Source organism: Dermochelys coriacea, chromosome 8 (genome assembly GCF_009764565.3).
Source record: "Dermochelys coriacea isolate rDerCor1 chromosome 8, rDerCor1.pri.v4, whole genome shotgun sequence".
Classification (NCBI taxonomy): Eukaryota; Metazoa; Chordata; order Testudines; family Dermochelyidae; genus Dermochelys; species Dermochelys coriacea.
The window spans coordinates 14,692,658-14,709,625 of NC_050075.1; the positions used below are offsets into that span (position 1 = coordinate 14,692,658).

At 42.6% G+C, this 16,968-nt stretch overlaps 1 protein-coding gene across 9 annotated transcripts in view; it reads right to left on the reverse strand.

The window, feature by feature from the left end:
- Positions 1-10,694: 10,694 nt before the first annotated feature.
- The window catches only part of ACSL6 (acyl-CoA synthetase long chain family member 6), a 125,320-nt gene continuing 119,046 nt past the window's right edge, over positions 10,695-16,968 (reverse strand). For 8 of the 9 annotated variants that reach the window (XM_043520595.1, XM_043520591.1, XM_038414022.2 and 5 more), the window contains one exon: positions 10,695-12,850. In XM_043520595.1, coding sequence (XP_043376530.1) covers positions 12,710-12,850 — 141 coding nt within the window. In that variant the 3' untranslated portion in view covers positions 10,695-12,709. Of the gene's footprint in view, positions 12,851-15,458; positions 16,700-16,968 lie in introns of those variants that run through there. The other variant, XM_043520596.1, reaches the window with a different exon arrangement.

Sequence of the window (16,968 nt, forward strand, 5' to 3'; positions counted from 1 at the left end):
AATGCCCTAACAATCCACCTCACCTAGATCCAGCCCCCGAACCCCTAACAACCCCCTCCCCTAGACTCCCCCCACCTAATGCCCTAAAACCCTCCAGTCCTAGATCCAGCCCCCTAACAACCCTCCTCTTCTGAGAACCCCCCACCTAATGCCCTAACAACCCACCTCCCCTAGATCCAGCCCCCGAACCCCTAACAACCCCCTCCCCTAGACTCCCCCCATCTAATGCCCTAAAACCCTCCAGTCCTAGATCCAGCCCCCTAACAACCCTCCTCTTCTGAGATCCCCCCCAGCTAATGCCCTAACAATCCACCTCACCTAGATCCAGCCCCCGAACCCCTAACAACCCCCTCCCCTAGACTCCCCCCACCTAATGCCCTAAAACCCTCCAGTCCTAGATCCAGCCCCCTAACAACCCTCCTCTTCTGAGAACCCCCCACCTAATGCCCTAACAACCCACCTCCCCTAGATCCAGCCCCCGAACCCCTAACAACCCCCTCCCCTAGACTCCCCCCACCTAATGCCCTAAAACCCTCCAGTCCTAGATCCAGCCCCCTAACAACCCTCCTCTTCTGAGAGCCCCCCACCTAATGCCCTAACAACCCACCTCCCCTAGATCCAGCCCCCGAACTCCTAACAACCCCCTCCCCTAGACTCCCCCATCTAATGCCCTAAAACCCTCCTGTCCTAGATCCAGCCCCCTAACAACCCTCCTCTTCTGAGATTCCCCCCCACCTAATGCCCTAACAATCCACCTCACCTAGATCCAGCCCCCGAACCCCTAACAACCCCCTCCCCTAGACTCCCCCCACCTAATGCCCTAAAACCCTCCTGTCCTAGATCCAGCCCCCTAACAACCCTCCTCTTCTGAGAGCCCCCCCACCTAATGCCCTAACAACCCACCTCACCTAGATCCAGCCCCCGAACCCCTAACAACCCCCTCCCCTAGACTCCCCCCACCTAATGCCCTAAAACCCTCCTGTTCTAGATCCAGCCCCCTAACAACCCTCCTCTTCTGAGAGCCCCCCACCTAATGCCCTAACAACCCACCTCACCTAGATCCAGCCCCCGAACCCCTAACAACCCCCTCCCCTAGACTCCCCCCACCTAATGCCCTAAAACCCTCCTGTTCTAGATCCAGACCCCTAACAACCCTCCTCTTCTGAGAGCCCCCCACCTAATGCCCTAACAACCCACCTCCCCTAGATCCAGCCCCCGAGCCCCTAACAACCCCCTCCCCTAGACTCCCCCCACCTAATGCCCTAAAACCCTCCTGTCCTAGATCCAGCCCCCAACAACCATCCTCTTCTGAGAGCCCCCCACCTAATGCCCTAAAACCCTCCTGTCCTAGATCCAGCCTCCTAACAACCCTCCTCTTCTGAGAGCCCCCCCCACCTAATGCCATAACAACCCACCTCACCTAGATTCAGCCCTCACCCGACCCACTAAGAACTCCCTTAAATCCTACTCCCACCCAGCCCCCTAAGAACCTTCTCCCATATCCAGCCTTCTAACAACTCCCCTTGCCTAGACCCAGCCCACCCCTCACTCTTCCCAACAGCCCCACTTCCACTGTCTCCTATTGATTTTCAGTAGTAGTGAGTAATTCTGGTACTGCATTAATTAAGTACCTATTGTAGTGTGACTGGGCAATGAAAACAACTATAGCCAAATAATGGATCGTAATATTTAGCTGGAGGCACTCTGCAGTACTTTGGAAATGTGGTATTGTTTTTGTTGTTTTGGTTTTGGGCAGAAGGTGGCACTGTTAACTGTGTGTTCAGTGTCTTTTGAGCACTTTAGTGCAGTTGCGTATTTGGCTGTTGAGCTGTGCCAATAAATTGAATGTATTTACTATGATATCTTCAGAATCAGCCAATCCCTTCTCGGCATACAGACTGTAATCCCAAACCATAGATTGGATTCATATTTGCATATTTTCCCCGCCAACCTGCCCCCATTCCCTTCTTTGCCCAGAGATAGGCTGGGGGGGAGGGGGGAAAGAAAGTTATGCTGTGTGACCCAAAGGTCTGTTATGCCCCCGAAAGATCATAATTGTTTTTTCTTGTCTTCAAGAACATCAACAATTCTTCTCTGAAATGGTGCTTTCTGGTCATTCAGGATGCACTCTTTTGTGGTCATCGTTGCCTCAAATTCTCGTTTGTTGAGTATAATTGGACAATAGTAATAAAAATGGAATTAAATGTGTGCAGCAGCAGTGGCTTGAGAGAGGGCCTGCCAGCCCCAATTCCCCACTCTGCCCCTTCCTAAATGGCCCAACCCAGAAGAGGTGGCCTTTGTATCCAATTCATCATTTGAAGCAACAATTCATTCATGTTAGACATCCATTCAGGTTAGAGTTTTGCACTGTTTGTGAATGACAACAGAATCCCATAGGACTTTTTACTGCCATTGTATTTTGATGTTCAGTATATTTACTTCTTAATGTAGTGATAGATGAATAGGTATGTTTAATAGCTCTAACAATAGAGGTAGTGTTATGTTTCTGTTTTCTGCATACTGCATCACTAAATATAAGGGGTTTGATTGTTAGGGGCTCACTTGTTACTTGAGTTTTAACTAATGAAGTTATAATAATACCTAGGTCTTAGAAAGCTGTTTTCATCATCAGATCTCAAAGTACTTTACAGAGGAGGTCAGTATAATTATCCCTATTTTACAGATTAGGTAACTGAGGCACAGAAAGATGAAGTGACTTGCCCAAGGTCACCTAACAGGCCAGTAGCAGAGCCAGGAATAGAAGCCAGTCCAGTGCTTTATCTGCTGGGCCGTACTTCCCCATAGAAGTGTGAAACTGGTGTATACTCTGCTGGTTTGTTGTAAACCTGGTGCAATGGGGTAGATAAAGAGTACCCTAGTTGTCTTCTGAAATCTAGTGCCATGTTGTGCCTATGTTTAAAAGTCTTGCCAAATGTTGTGCCTGTATTTTAAAAAGGGCAAACGGGATGACACAAATAAATATAGGCTGATTATCCTGACTTCAATCCTGGGCACAATCTTGGAAAGATTAATAGGGGATGTAATCAGTAAAGGATGAAAGGATGGTAGCATAATTAATGTCAAACTTCTTGGCTATGTTCCTTATTTAAAATAAATGTAATATAGACTGAAAGTACATGTTGGCTTTCTGTGAGTGTAAAATGCAACACTGAGGAATCTGTAGTTGATTCAGATGTGTAATTTTAAGATGAGAGAGAACATATGGATTGGATGACACATTCTGGCAAATTCCTTGTTTTTTCATGGAGACCTGTATGTTCTTGATTTGTTCATTGAAAACAAGGGATTATTGTTCTGACTCAGGAAAAATTGACAGGTTTCAGAGTAGCAGCCGTGTTAGTCTGTATTCGCAAAAAGAAAAGGAGTACTTGTGGCACCTTAGAGACTAACAAATTTTAAAGAAATTCATGAATTTGTTAGTCTCTAAGGTGCCACAAGTACTCCTTTTCTTTTTAGGAAAAATTGAATTAGCTTGTTTTTTTCTCTACAACAGGATCATTGACATCTGGCAGGGCTGGACCTAGGCTTCACTGGGCTGGCTTCATCTGTTTGGGGCCCTATGTGAAGTACATATGATAGGGTGTCACCTCAAATCTGCTTGTGAGTCCTCACCTCCCCACAACCACATATACACATGTTTAAGAGGCTCCAAGGCCTCTTCTCCTGAGATAGACCTAGGCAGGGAAAGGTTCTATCTTAAATTGTTCCTTCTGCTCCTTTCATCATTTTTCTTGCTCTCCTCTGAACTTCCTCTAGGCTGTCGGTATCTGTCAGGCAATTTGGAGAAATTAACACCCTTTTCTAGATCAGTTGCACCAGAGCTGCTGAGGTGGTGACTGACTATACAGAGTATTGCTTTTAATTAGGCCACCAAAGAGCGTATTTACTATAAGAGACCAGAGCTGCACATCCTGCACTGTGTGACTGAATGCGCTGAATTATTTTAAAGGTGAATTGAAAGGCTCTTTGTTTGCCATGGCGTGAATGTAGGCCCTTGGTTTCTGCATCTCTTTTGGATCACTAATACCAAAGTAGAGTTTGAGGTGTATGTGATGTCAGCCACTGTAGCACAGCAAGTACAAAATTCTTGGGTCACATAGATGAAAGACACTAATTTTCAAATACTGTAATTTGCTTAAAAACATATTTAATTTAAATTAACACGTCCCTTTAATGTTTGGGGTTCTAGTTTTTTGTATCACATTTCAGTTCACCCTTACTGCTATACCCTGCCCTGTGCTCAAGGGCCAGCAATGCATGCAAGTGCGAGCCAGGCCCACAGCATGCTCTTGCCCAGAGGAGCAAGAAAGCGTGTACATCCCCTTAGCCTGCACTGAGGAATCCTGCCTTGTCCAGCAGGAAGTGATCCTTTTGAAGAGAACAATCTGGACAGCATCTCTGTTCCACTTCACTGTTCTTGGTTCATAAATTCATATGCATATAAGCTTAGTCTTATAATTTCACTGCTTGGAATTCTTATGAGCCAGTTGAGTGCTACTTGAATCCAAATTTTTATGGCAAAGTACTTTTCTGATCAAAATGTGTTAGTCTAACAGAGCACTCTGATTATATTTAGCTAGATAAATTTCATTTTACTAACTTTTGTAACAATTTTTTGGATTCTTTGAAGCTGTAATATTAAGAGAGTGTACGTGCACACAAAAATTGGAATGAGACTGAATAATTTTAAACTTTATTGTTTTAAGCACAAGTTCTGAAAAAATACTATGCATTCCCAATAGTTAATTCTATTAAACAAGCTTATACGTTTGGTTATTTTATTGTTTGTTTTAAAACAACAGTGAGCTGAAACCATTACAGAAAGGCTGCTGTATGGCCATCTTCAGAGAAATTTGGAACAACCAGTTCATTGAAGATTGCTAACATTTATCTCAGGTTCCAATATTCCTTTGCTCACTGGTTTTTTTCTGTATGTTTAGTGCAGGCACACATTCTGATGACTAGTTTCTGATCATGTGGACAGAGTGTTGGAATAAAATTTTATAAAAGATTTTATTGTAAATCAATGCATAAGAATATTTTATGAGCAATTTTGAGAAATGTGACAGTTTAGTTCTTTACAGAAGTTTACATAGATGCCTTTTATATTTTTGATATACATGCTAATATACCAAAACTGAAAAATCGTTCATTACAGTTAAGATGCCTTTTTACACATATTTATAAGTCATAGATTTTAGTCTCTTCACTTCAGTTGAAAATCGAATAAGCAACACTTAGGAAAATGTCTGATTTATTTGTGTGTTTGTTGCTGTTATGTTTTTTTAAATGCATAACAAAATGGTATATTAAAGTGAAGGGATTAAAGAGGCTCTGATGTCTCATGGAAAACATTCTATTTAGGAACAGTTCCACTTAGTTACAATTTTCTGGCGTTCTCCCCTCTCTGTTGAATGTTAAAGGCTTTTGCTAAAAGACAGGAATGAAATCCTGGCTTCACTGAAGTTAGTGTTAAAACTTCCATTGATTTCAGTGGGGCCAGAATTTCATCTGGGAGCTTACTCCTTAAAAATTAATCTCCTTTTGTTAATTCTTCATTTTAAAATACAATGATCTGTGTGACATCATAATTATAGCAGCTAATTGTGATTCACAGACATTCCCTTGGCCTAAATTACTGTGGGTGTAATACATACTTTCACTGGAATCAGTGGAGTTGTGCCTGTTTATGCCAGTAATAATTTTTTAATTAAGGAACATTGGCCTGATAGTTCTTTAGTACCTTCTCCAAAATGAATGCTGAGTACCCTCAATTTCCAAACAGGAGCAAAGACAGCTTAGAAGCTGACAATAGATATTCTACTTCTTGCGGAAATGGAACCCTAGGAAAAGAGGAACAGGAGAACTCCAAAAAGCAACAAAGATCCCGTTTTCATATATCTGTTCCCTTATAACAGAACAAGAGAAATGCAGAATTTAGATAGAATTGCCCCTCAAAATGTTTTTTAAAGTTTTCTGTGAGACATCAATACATCTTTAAGTGATCTGTTGTCATGCAAAAATAGTGTATTCTTTCTGAATTTACATTCATCTTATAGTAGTTTATTTACATATAGATCACAAGTTTGTGCTTTTCATACATGGAAAAGAAATTAACTCAATTTGTTTCATTCTAGAAGAATTATTAAAGAAAAATTACTTGGTTATATGCAGCAAAATCATACCCAAGGCAGTAATGACACTGGACCTTACTATTGCTGAGATAGTAGCAATTGCATAATGTACTGTAAAAGCATACTTTAGCAGCAAAGAAATTACCACTTCTTCTCTATAATGTACACTATAGAATCAAATATTTTACCCTGAACAATTATTTGCCCTTCAATACCGCATTACTTAATTACACATATTGCCAGTCCTGTAAGGTTAGGACCCAATGCTGTGTGAGTTCTATCATGTATCTTCTTTGTTTCTTTGATGGTTTCTGGGGCAGGAGAGGTATGTTGGCTGTGCAATATACTGAGTGAAGAACATCAAATATATATATAACTGCATTATTCTGTCAAGGGGATTGGGCTTGAAGGTACAGTATGTTTGAAGACAATCTTTTTCAGTGGACATAGTATCAGGCCCAAGGAAACTCTTTTTTGACTATATAAAGGGGAAGAGCACATCATATTATGAAGGAAAATGAATTGTAGAACTACCTCAACATACTAGTCTGCTCAAGGTAATGCCATCTTTGGGGGACCGGACAGATGGCACACCACAGGTACCCTATTCTGATCTCACCCTGATTTCACACCAGTGTAACTCCATTGACTTCAGTGGAGTTACTACTTTTTCTTCTCTCTGGTTTGTATCAGAATCAGCCCCTATACCAGGGGTCGGCAACCTATGGCACGCATACCAAAAACAGCACGCGAGCCCATTTTTAATGGCACGGGCTCCAGGCAGGCAGCAGGGTGCCATTAACCATCCAGCCCTGCCCTGCCCTGCCCGCTCTTCTCTGCTCCCCGCCCCCCTTCCTCACCCCCCCCCCCGTGGAGGCAGGGGGCAAGGCGCAGAGGCTTGGTCCTGCCGGCTCCCCTGCCTCTTCCCGCAGTGTGCTGGGTCCCTGCCCCTCCTCCTCCTCCTCCTCCTCCTCTCTGTCCCTGCCCACAGTTCAGCTGATGGCCCTTGGGAGGGAGGAGCGGAGTCAGCCTGCTCGCTGCTCCCGGCGGATGCAGAGAAGAAGCAGGGGCAGGGCCTTGGGGAAGCGGGACATATCCCCTCCAGCCCCCTGCCGTGAGCACTCCATGACCCCAGCTCACACCCACACCCCCAGCCCTCTGCCCTGACCCCCCCACACACACACACCCGGCCCTCTGCCCTGAGCCCTGCAGTCCCGCACATCCTAAGGCCCCTTCCCTGAGCCCTGTACCCCCCTCACACATACCCAACCCTCTGCTTGACTCCTTCAACCCCGCCACGACCCCAGCCCTGACTCTGGCACCCCCATAGATACCCAGGCCCCCCACATCCCATGCCCTGACACCTACACCCCCTCACATGCCCCCAGCCCTCTGCCCTGACTCTTGCACCCCCCCAAATTCCCAGCCCCCCCACACCCTATGCACCCCCCACATCCTGACTCTTGCAGCCCCCACATCCCCACCCCCACCCGAGCACCAAACGGGAGCTCTTGCACCTCCCCCGCCCACACATTCCCACCTGCACCCCTCCCTCCAAATGGGAGCTGCCCAGTTAAGCACTCCACCTCCAAACCTCCTGCCCCAACCCTGAGCCCCCTCCCTCATTCTAGCTCCTGGCCAGACCCTACAGCCCAACCCCCAGCCTGCTCCTTCACCCCCAGCCCTGTGCTCAGTGCACTCCCACCCACAGCTCAGTGCAGAGAGAGAGGAAGAGAATGGCCAGCACCAGGGAGAAGGTAGGTACCCACTGTATATGGGTAGGGCTGGGACCTCAGACCGGCAGCGGGCTGAGCGGGTCCGGCAGCCGGGATCCCGGCTGGCAGGAGCTGGCGGATGGAACCCCTGAGCGGCAGCGGGCTGAGCCGCTCAGCCCGCTGCTGGTCTGGGGTTCTGACTGCCGGCCCCTTGCCAGACGGGGTCCCGGCCGCAGGCCCCGCTCAGCCCGCTGCCGGCCTAGGTGAACGGAACCCTAGACCAGCAGCGGGCTGAGCAGACCAGCAGCGGGCTGAGCGGGCCAGCGGCGCAAGATCAACCTTTTTATTTAATTTTTAAATGAAGCTTCTTAAACATTTTGAAAACCTTGTTTATTTTACAATATAACAATAGTTTAGTTATATAATTTAGAGACTTAGAGAGAGAGAGAGAGAGAGAGAGAGAGACCTTCTAAAAAAACATTAAAATGTATTACTGGCATGTGAAACCTTAAAGTGAATAAATGAAGACTCAGCACACCACTTCTGAAAAGTTGCCGACCCCTGCCCTATACCTTCAACTGATAAGATTAAAATACTTATTTTTAAGCCACCCAGAGAAGAAATGCTTTAGGAGAAGAGCAGTACATACTATCATTTCTTTGATAGCACTTGAGTTTTGAAGGGGAAGTTCTCAAATAAGACAAAGATACATAACACACTGTGTAAATTATTACCCTGACATACTATAAAGAGGTCATAGGGAAACTCAAACCTAATGAATACTGGGATTTTTCTTGCAATGGCCACAAAAAATATTTTCACTTAAGGAAAAAACAAAGCATGCAAAAGGAAGACAGGTGTGCCAGATGTCTGAAGGAAAGCATATTAGTGCTTATATTAAAGAACATATTTAGGCACATATTCATTTGAGGTTTTTATCCCTTCTAACATTTCAGAGGTTAATGAGGCTGAGAATGATCTGCAGAGGAAGTTCTAATTACACAAGATAAAATGACTGGAGAGTAGGGGTGGCTTTAGTTCATGTACCAAGGGTTTTCCCCAAAATTTAAAAATTTACACACTTTTGGGATATGGCTGTAGAAGAATGTTCATTCGAGCCAATTCTTTCCAAATTTTACATCACCTTGGTGTGGTCATGTACATATTTTCTTCCTACTCCCACCCCCTCTAGTATTAAAATTAACAAGCATGTAAGCCATAAGTAAATTCAAATTAGGATCCTCAATATTTATACAAAATTAGAGATCAGTTGTCTGGACAGGTCAGGTGGACTGAATCACTTTAGAGGAAAAGGCAAGTAAATTCATGCTGTAGAGAAAGGTCAGTGGAAAATAGCTTCTTTTACACATCTGTTTATTTAAGGAACTAAAAAGAAAAAGGAGTACTTGTGGCACCTTAGAAACTAACAAATTTATTTGAGCATAAGCTTTCGTGAGCTACAGCTCACTTCATCGGATGCATGAAAGCTTATGCTCAAATAAATTTGTTAGTCTCTAAGGTGCCACAAGTACTCCTTTTCTTTTTGCGAATACAGACTAACACGGCTGCTACTGTGAAACCTGTCTTTAAGAAACTAGTTACTGGTTCCTAAAATAGATCATATTTGCTTAAAGGATAAAAAAGGTATTGCACCTGATGCTTTGCACTGTGGATAGTCATTTATGTCAGTGTAACATGAGGGTAAAACACTACCAGATCACAATGGTAGTGTTTTACACCAATTTTGTACTGATGGAAATGACTATACAAGATGCAGGGCAATGAAGAATCAGGCCCATAGAATGCACATTTGATAAATTAAATAAACACGTGCTGTACAAGTGAGATTATGTAACAGACGCAGTCTCCTGTGTAGTTTTAGCTGTTTGCTCTGAAATGTCTTTAAGAAAACAGACTCTGCATAAAACTAGCTCATTAGTTCAATTATTTCATTTCTTTTAAAGCATGCAATGGAATTTCAGAAGGAAGGTATATGACAGTTTAGATTAATAATTTAACTTAGGCTTTTTAGTATAAAAAGTAATGATGGACTCGTCTCAGACAGAAAAATAAGTTTGTATTTACTGCCCTAGCAAACCAGGTCATCTAGCAGCCCCATGCGAGTATGTGGATTGGTGTAACTAATAGCAGTTATTAAAAAAAATAATTTAGGACCCTGTTCAGCTGGAAGAAGCCACCAAGGCTGTTGGCTAATGGAGTATCCTCATTCCTTGAATGTTGTAGGCCTGCAGCTTTTAACTCCATGCTGTTTGAGCATGTAGTTCCAGAGTCTGCTCCTATTCCACTGGGGAGATATTGCCTTTCTAGTGGCTTCCCCTTTGCCGCAGTAAAGGCTAAGCCTTTATGCAGACCAACTGCTTTATATGGTAATTGGGATCATGGAATTGTATTAGAGCTCTGCAAATGTCCAAAATATAGGAAAGGTCCTTCTTTGATAGATCTTCATTCAGTCAGTGACAAATTTTAAAGTGGTTGTAGCACAAAGATCAAGCTTTCCCTAGCTGAAAGCTCAATTTTGAAGACCCATCAGAAAGAAAAAGAAAGAAACCTGTGCCCCCTCCCACTAGGGTTATCACTTTTGAAATGCAAAAAAACCCAGTACCTTCCCCCCTCCCACCACCCACCAAACCTGCTGCAACCCCAACCATAAGGTAACTCTGAAACCCTCCTCCCCTTCAAACAGCCACCTATAATATCTAGAGAGAAAACTGGGGTGACCATACATCCCGTTTTGGCCGGGAAAGTCCCTTTTTTAAGTCCCTGTCCTGACCGTCCTGACTTTTTTTTTTTTCTTCTTTTTTTGCAAAAGTGGGCATTTTCCCATTTGTTCTTGCCAACTTGATCAGTTGGCAAGAGCAATCAGGACAAATGCCCACTTTTGCAAAAAAGTGGAATGTGATGTGGAGGACCATGCAGGGGGAGGCAAGTAAAGATGCCAGCCCCGTGCAAGGGGGAGGTAGAGTTGGGGAGGGGGAAGGAAGTGTTCCAGCATGCAGGGATCCGGGAGGGTTCCAGCGAATGGGCAACAACCTTGTGGAGGGGGCAGGGTTCAGGTGACGAGCAACAGCCTTGCATGGGGAGGAAAGGGGGGAGTGGCAGGGTTCCAGTGACCGGCATCGGCTTCATGCCAGGAGGGGCGGCAGCTTGAGTGAGCAGCTGGGGGTGTCCCATTTTCCCTTGGGAAATATGGTCACCCTAAAGATAACACATGATACTATCACTCTCGCATGACTCAAACCCTCTCTCACACACATGCGTGCTGCGCTTGCATGTTGGTGGGCAGACAACTACTGTATTTTCAAACACTTTTGAGTGGTTATCGCTTAAACTGCAGAAGTGGGAACACCGCAGCATCTTTAGCTGGACACCGACTTTTGACATAAGATATCCAAGTGTATTATGATAATTATGCAAATCCTTAGGCCTACATTAAAAAACAACCTGGCAGACTAAAGTATTTTTCTGGGAAATCCATAAAAAAAACTGGCCAGGCCGGTCAAATACCAGCCAGGTGGTAACCTTACCTCCCACCATGCCACCTCACCATGGTGGTGGGAAGGAAAACCGTCAAGGAAGCTTCCCCCTCAGCAACATGGGCACTCAGGAGTAACACTCCAGCAACATAAGGGAGGCCCTTCACCATTGTGCTACAGCAATGGGGATATGATGCCGCCATTTTTAGCAAGTAAATTTGTTTTACTGAACGCTGTCCATAATTATAGTTCATACATTGGGCCAGAGCTCCATTCCGCTACCTGCAGCTGTGCCAGGGAGTTAATCTGGCTGGACTGCACAGCACTAGCAGCATGTGAAGGAATACATTAAGAATCAGGTGTGTATAGCATGGTGAGGGCTCTTTTACACTAGTTCTCCTCCTTTTGTGAAGCTTTTTATTTTGTAGTTCCCAGAGAAAGCTGATCCTTATGAATAGATCAATCTGCTACAGAGCCACCAATGCTTCCACATTCTTCCCAGCTTGTGCATTTGTGAACCCATGGGCAAACTGTGCTGAGTCAGTATCTCAGGGAAGATCTATCTGCCATGCTATAAACTGAGTTCAGATGCATTGAAAAAAGAAATACAGGGAATTGTATAACTTCCTAAAATATTTTTGCAATTATAAAGTGGTGTTAATCTGGCTTTTTCCATTAGGCCTAATATGCTGATGGGCATATTACATACAAATGAAATCAGGAAATTTATTCCTTGTTCTCTGTTAGTCAGGTCTTTGATGATTACATAAAGTCAATGGAATTTATGTCTTGCAGAATATAAAAGCTGTCACTTAAAACAAAACAAAACAAAACGACCAAAGATCTAACTTGAAGTTCTAAGTTAGGGAAAACAGACTTAGTTGTGATTTTAATTACCAGCCTTTGAATGTTTGAGGTAGACCACATTATTGAATTATCCAGGATTTTAGTCACTAATCTATAATGTTATATACAATCATATCAACAGATATATCACATACCTTTTTCCTGATGTGTAATCAATACTGTTTGGGGACATTAATAATAATATAACCTTCCATGGTATACTTTAAGATGTGCTGGACTTTATGTATCTTTATACGGATATATAGCGTAGTTTTCAGTAGTCTCCTATAGCGTACATACTGTAAAAAGATAAGGTACTACAGCTGATAAAAAAGGAAATTTACTGTTATATCAGTGGTGAGGTCTTGGAACAACAAAAGGTTCAGACACAAGGTCAGATGCTTATTCATTTCAACTGTGTCATTCTGGCTCTGTACTTTTGAGTATGTACTTTAATATTACTACGAAGTACATTATTCAGAAGAATTTTCCTGCCGCTTCATATGGAGACACTTGAATAAAGCTCTTCTATTTGTTTTTTGAAGTAATCTCTTAGTTCTCGTCTCCTAGCCTTTAGAGTTGGTGTCAGCAAGCCATTTTGTATTGAGAATATATCAGAGTGGATGTAAATGGCTTTGACCTGAAATAGAAAATCAATATATTTATGGCAAGACTAAACTAACATCATCCACTATTAATAATTAGTATTAATCAAAATTCCCGAAATCATAACGATCCTGCTTAGGTTATCAGAAAAAATGACTTTGCTGGGTCCATCTTCAATTCTACTAGTTGTCGGTCCATATCACAAAACATCCACACTCTCTTCTTGTTTAACAGAATTCTCAGGATGGATATAATATTTGTGTTGCAGGGTGGAATTAAGAAGCACTAACAGAGTGACAAGATGAAGTGTGAAACCACCTGTCCGTACTATGGCTGTATCTCACCACTTCTCAATCAGTCCCTCATACTTTTATTAGCATCATCTTCTTCCTGCACCATAAACCTTTGTCCACATGCTCCCCCCAAAATATTGCCCCCGTCCCTAAAATAAATATGCATCCAGTCTGCTGTGCTCTTGTTCCACTGTGTGGTATGCAAAGGAACATATCCCCAAAAAACTCAGAATGGCTCAAGCAGAGGGGAAATGTGGCTATATGAGATGTTGCCCCATCCACAATACTTCCACATAGCTGAAGGGTCACAGAAGACAGGAGGGTGTCACAGAGTCAGGAGAAGGAGAAATCATACTAAGGCGCATGATCTTTCTGAAGCATGGATTTAAATCTGCCCAAAGACACTAAACAGCACTGACTCAGCCTTGCAAAGCTATCATGAAGCTTTACTAGCCAGCATAAAAGTCTTCTGATCCAATGTTAACATGATAATGATCATGCAAAAAAAGAATGGTGTTTTAGTGACCAGTTACAGTGATTAAAATCACTCATCCCAGGCAAAGAGAATTTTACAGGGCTGCCCTTACTAATCCACAGCGTCTGAGCACAGCAGGAAGCTTGGTGGCACAAATGGGGGTGGGTTGTGTTTCCACTATATTTATGGTGGTGCTGGTGGTGGGAGACAATAGAAAACTATTCTGTATGGCTGGCCACAATCCACATGGTTCAGACAGGACTCCTAAGCCATCTTCTGCTTTTTTTGCCCGTCACCAATCCCCTTCACATTTGGACAGACTAGGAATTGTAGGAAATGTGGTTTAAGAATGACCTTTTTATTCCATGAAATTCTGTGGCTCTCTTTTCTCTGTGTGCATTTTATTCCAGGGGCAAAATGTAGGGACCACAAAAAATTTCTTTATATTCTGTGGCCAAGTGACTTTTAAAAGGGACTAATGATTTTGAGTTCTGTAATTTTTGGATGCTTAACTTGAGATGCACTAAGGGGGCATGATTTTGGAACACTCATCCTCTAAATTGTCTCTGAGTTGAGCACTCAAAAACTGCAGCACCTTTTGAAAGTCTTGACTTGTATGTCAAGATATAAGGTATTGAGGTATTGCCAATTCGGAGAAGGATTGGGATATTATACAGGAGGATCTGGATGACCTTGTAAACTGGAGTAATAGTAATAGGATGAAATTTAATAGTGAGAAGTGTAAGGTTATGCATTTAGGGATTAATAACAAGAATTTTAGTTATAAATTGGGGACGCATCAATTAGAAGTAACGGAAGAGGAGAAGGACCTTGGAGTATTGGTTGATCATAGGATGACTATGAGCTGCCAATGTGATATGGCTGTGAAAAAAGCTAATGCGGTTTTGGGATGCATCAGGAGAGGCATTTCCAGTAGGGATAAGGAGGTTTTAGTACCGTTATACAAGGCACTGGTGAGACCTCACCTAGAATACTGTGTGCAGTTCTGGTCTCCCATGTTTAAAAAAGATGAATTCAAGCTGGAGCAGGTACAGAGAAGGGCTACTAGGATGATCCGAGGAATGGAAAACTTGTCTTATGAAAGGAGACTTAAGGAGCTTGGCTTGTTTAGCCTAACTAAAAGAAGGTTGAGGGAAGATATGATTGCTCTCTATAAATATATCAGAGGGATAAATACAGGAGAGGGAGAGGAATTATTTCAGCTCAGCACCAATGTGGACACAAGAACAAATGGGTATAAACTGGCCACCAGGAAGTTTAGACTTGAAATCCGATGAAGGTTTTTAACCATCAGAGGAGTGAAGTTTTGGAATAGCCTTCCAAGGGAAGCAGTGAGGGCAAAAGATGTATCTGGTTTTAAGAATCTACTTGATAAGTTTATGGGGGAGATGGTATGATGGGATAATGGGATTTTGGTAAGTAATTGATCTTTAAATATTCAGGGTAAATAGGCCAAATCCCCTGAGATGGGATATTAGATGGATGAGATCTGAGTTACCCAGGAAAGAATTTTCTGTAGTATCTGGCTGGTGAATCTTGCCCATATGCTCAGGGTTTAGCTGATTGCCATATTTGGGGTTGGGAAGGAATTTTCCTCCAGGGCAGATTGGAGAGGCCCTGGAGGTTTTTCGCCTTCCTCTGTAGCATGGGGCATGGTTGACTTGAGGGAGGCTTCTCTGCTCCTTGAAGTCTTTAAACCATGATTTAAGGACTTCAATAGCTCAGACATGGGTGAGGTTTTTCATAGGAGTGGGTGGGTGAGATTCTGTGGCCTGCGCTGTGCAGGAGGTCAGACTAGATGATCAGAATGGTCCCTTCTGACCTTAGTATCTATGAATCTATGTAATTATATACAAAATGTTTACATAAAAGAACAACATAGTGGTACAGCAATTATTTTTAAAGTTCTTAAAAGGGTAAACTTTGTGCATTAATGTTATAGCTAGTTAAAAGATTATGAAGAGTCTGATTAAAATGACATGACCCCTCAAACTAATACTGTGCTGCCTACATTCAAGAAAAGAGTTAGAGGAAAATTAGACTGGGTGGCAAAGGGTTCTGCAGTACAGCATAAGATATAGTCCCACACCAAAGGGAAGAGTTTCTGGTAAATTCATATACCACTTGTGACTGTCTTCTTAAAAAAAAAAATCCCTATGACAAACATCCAGAATATATTGGCCTGGATCTACTAAAAATCTCCAAAGGATTTTTATATATCAGAAATTCAGGTCTTTTCTGCTCAGAAGTGCTTTTCTGCTCAGAAGGCTTACTGGAGAACTAGTGAAATGGTGACATCACAAAAATCAAGGTAGTGAAAATGGAGCAATTGTGAGGGGAATGGATTTTTAATTAGACTTGTTTAAAAACTCTTGGGTTTGCTAGTTTTAGTTAATGCCTATTTAAGCGGTCATTAGACCAGAGAGTGAGAATGACTCTATAGTCTAGTGGTTAGGGCACTCACCTGGAAGGTGTGAGACCAAAGGTCATGTCTAATTATTTATACTAAGTGGAATAACTTAAATAGGAGAGTCTGAGAAAGACCTGCCCCAGAACATCCCACTGCCCAATGACTGGAGTAATCTCCGAGATCCAAATTTAAATCCCTTCTCCACACTAGACAGAGGGGTCAAATAGTGAATAGTTTTGGGTTGACTGAAACTACATTTTTTGGCAAATAAACTATTCATCTGAAAAATTTCACAGAACTCCATCTATGGGGAAGGTGGACCTGTGCAATGGAACATCTCTGTATGGTCCATAATGGTCAGATAATCTGGACCAATGTTAGGTCATAACAATCACATACTGTTCTACACATGAGGCTCTACACAATAGACCCTTGTTTTCGAACTGCAATACATTCAGGTACTGTATTTCCATTTCATATGGTTTCTTCCTATATTTTTTAGCATTGCAGCAGAGTTCACCTCATAACCTCACAGTTTATTTAATGCATGTCAGTAGAACTGGTGTGTTAAGGGTATTCATAGTGTGAAGATTAGAGCAGGAACAACCCAGGTAATTACTAGACAGCCAATTTCATGTATTATGATCCATGCTCCATTTGGAATTTCTTTTATCAGTTATGGAACTGTCAGAAAAATGGAGACAAGGAGATTTAAGGTTTCAGGAACTTCTGCAAAACTCCTTAACACAATGGATTTTCATTGGACTTCTCAAGCAAAAACAGACAAATAAAAGAAGCTTACTAGTGATATTTCAATAATGTCTTATATATTCACTTTTATATTAATATTTTAATAACAGATATGCAATAAAACATTAACTTTTAAAGAAACATTTGATGTTAGCTTTTTTATGTGTTTTGATCTATATTATTGCTACCATGAAATACTGCAT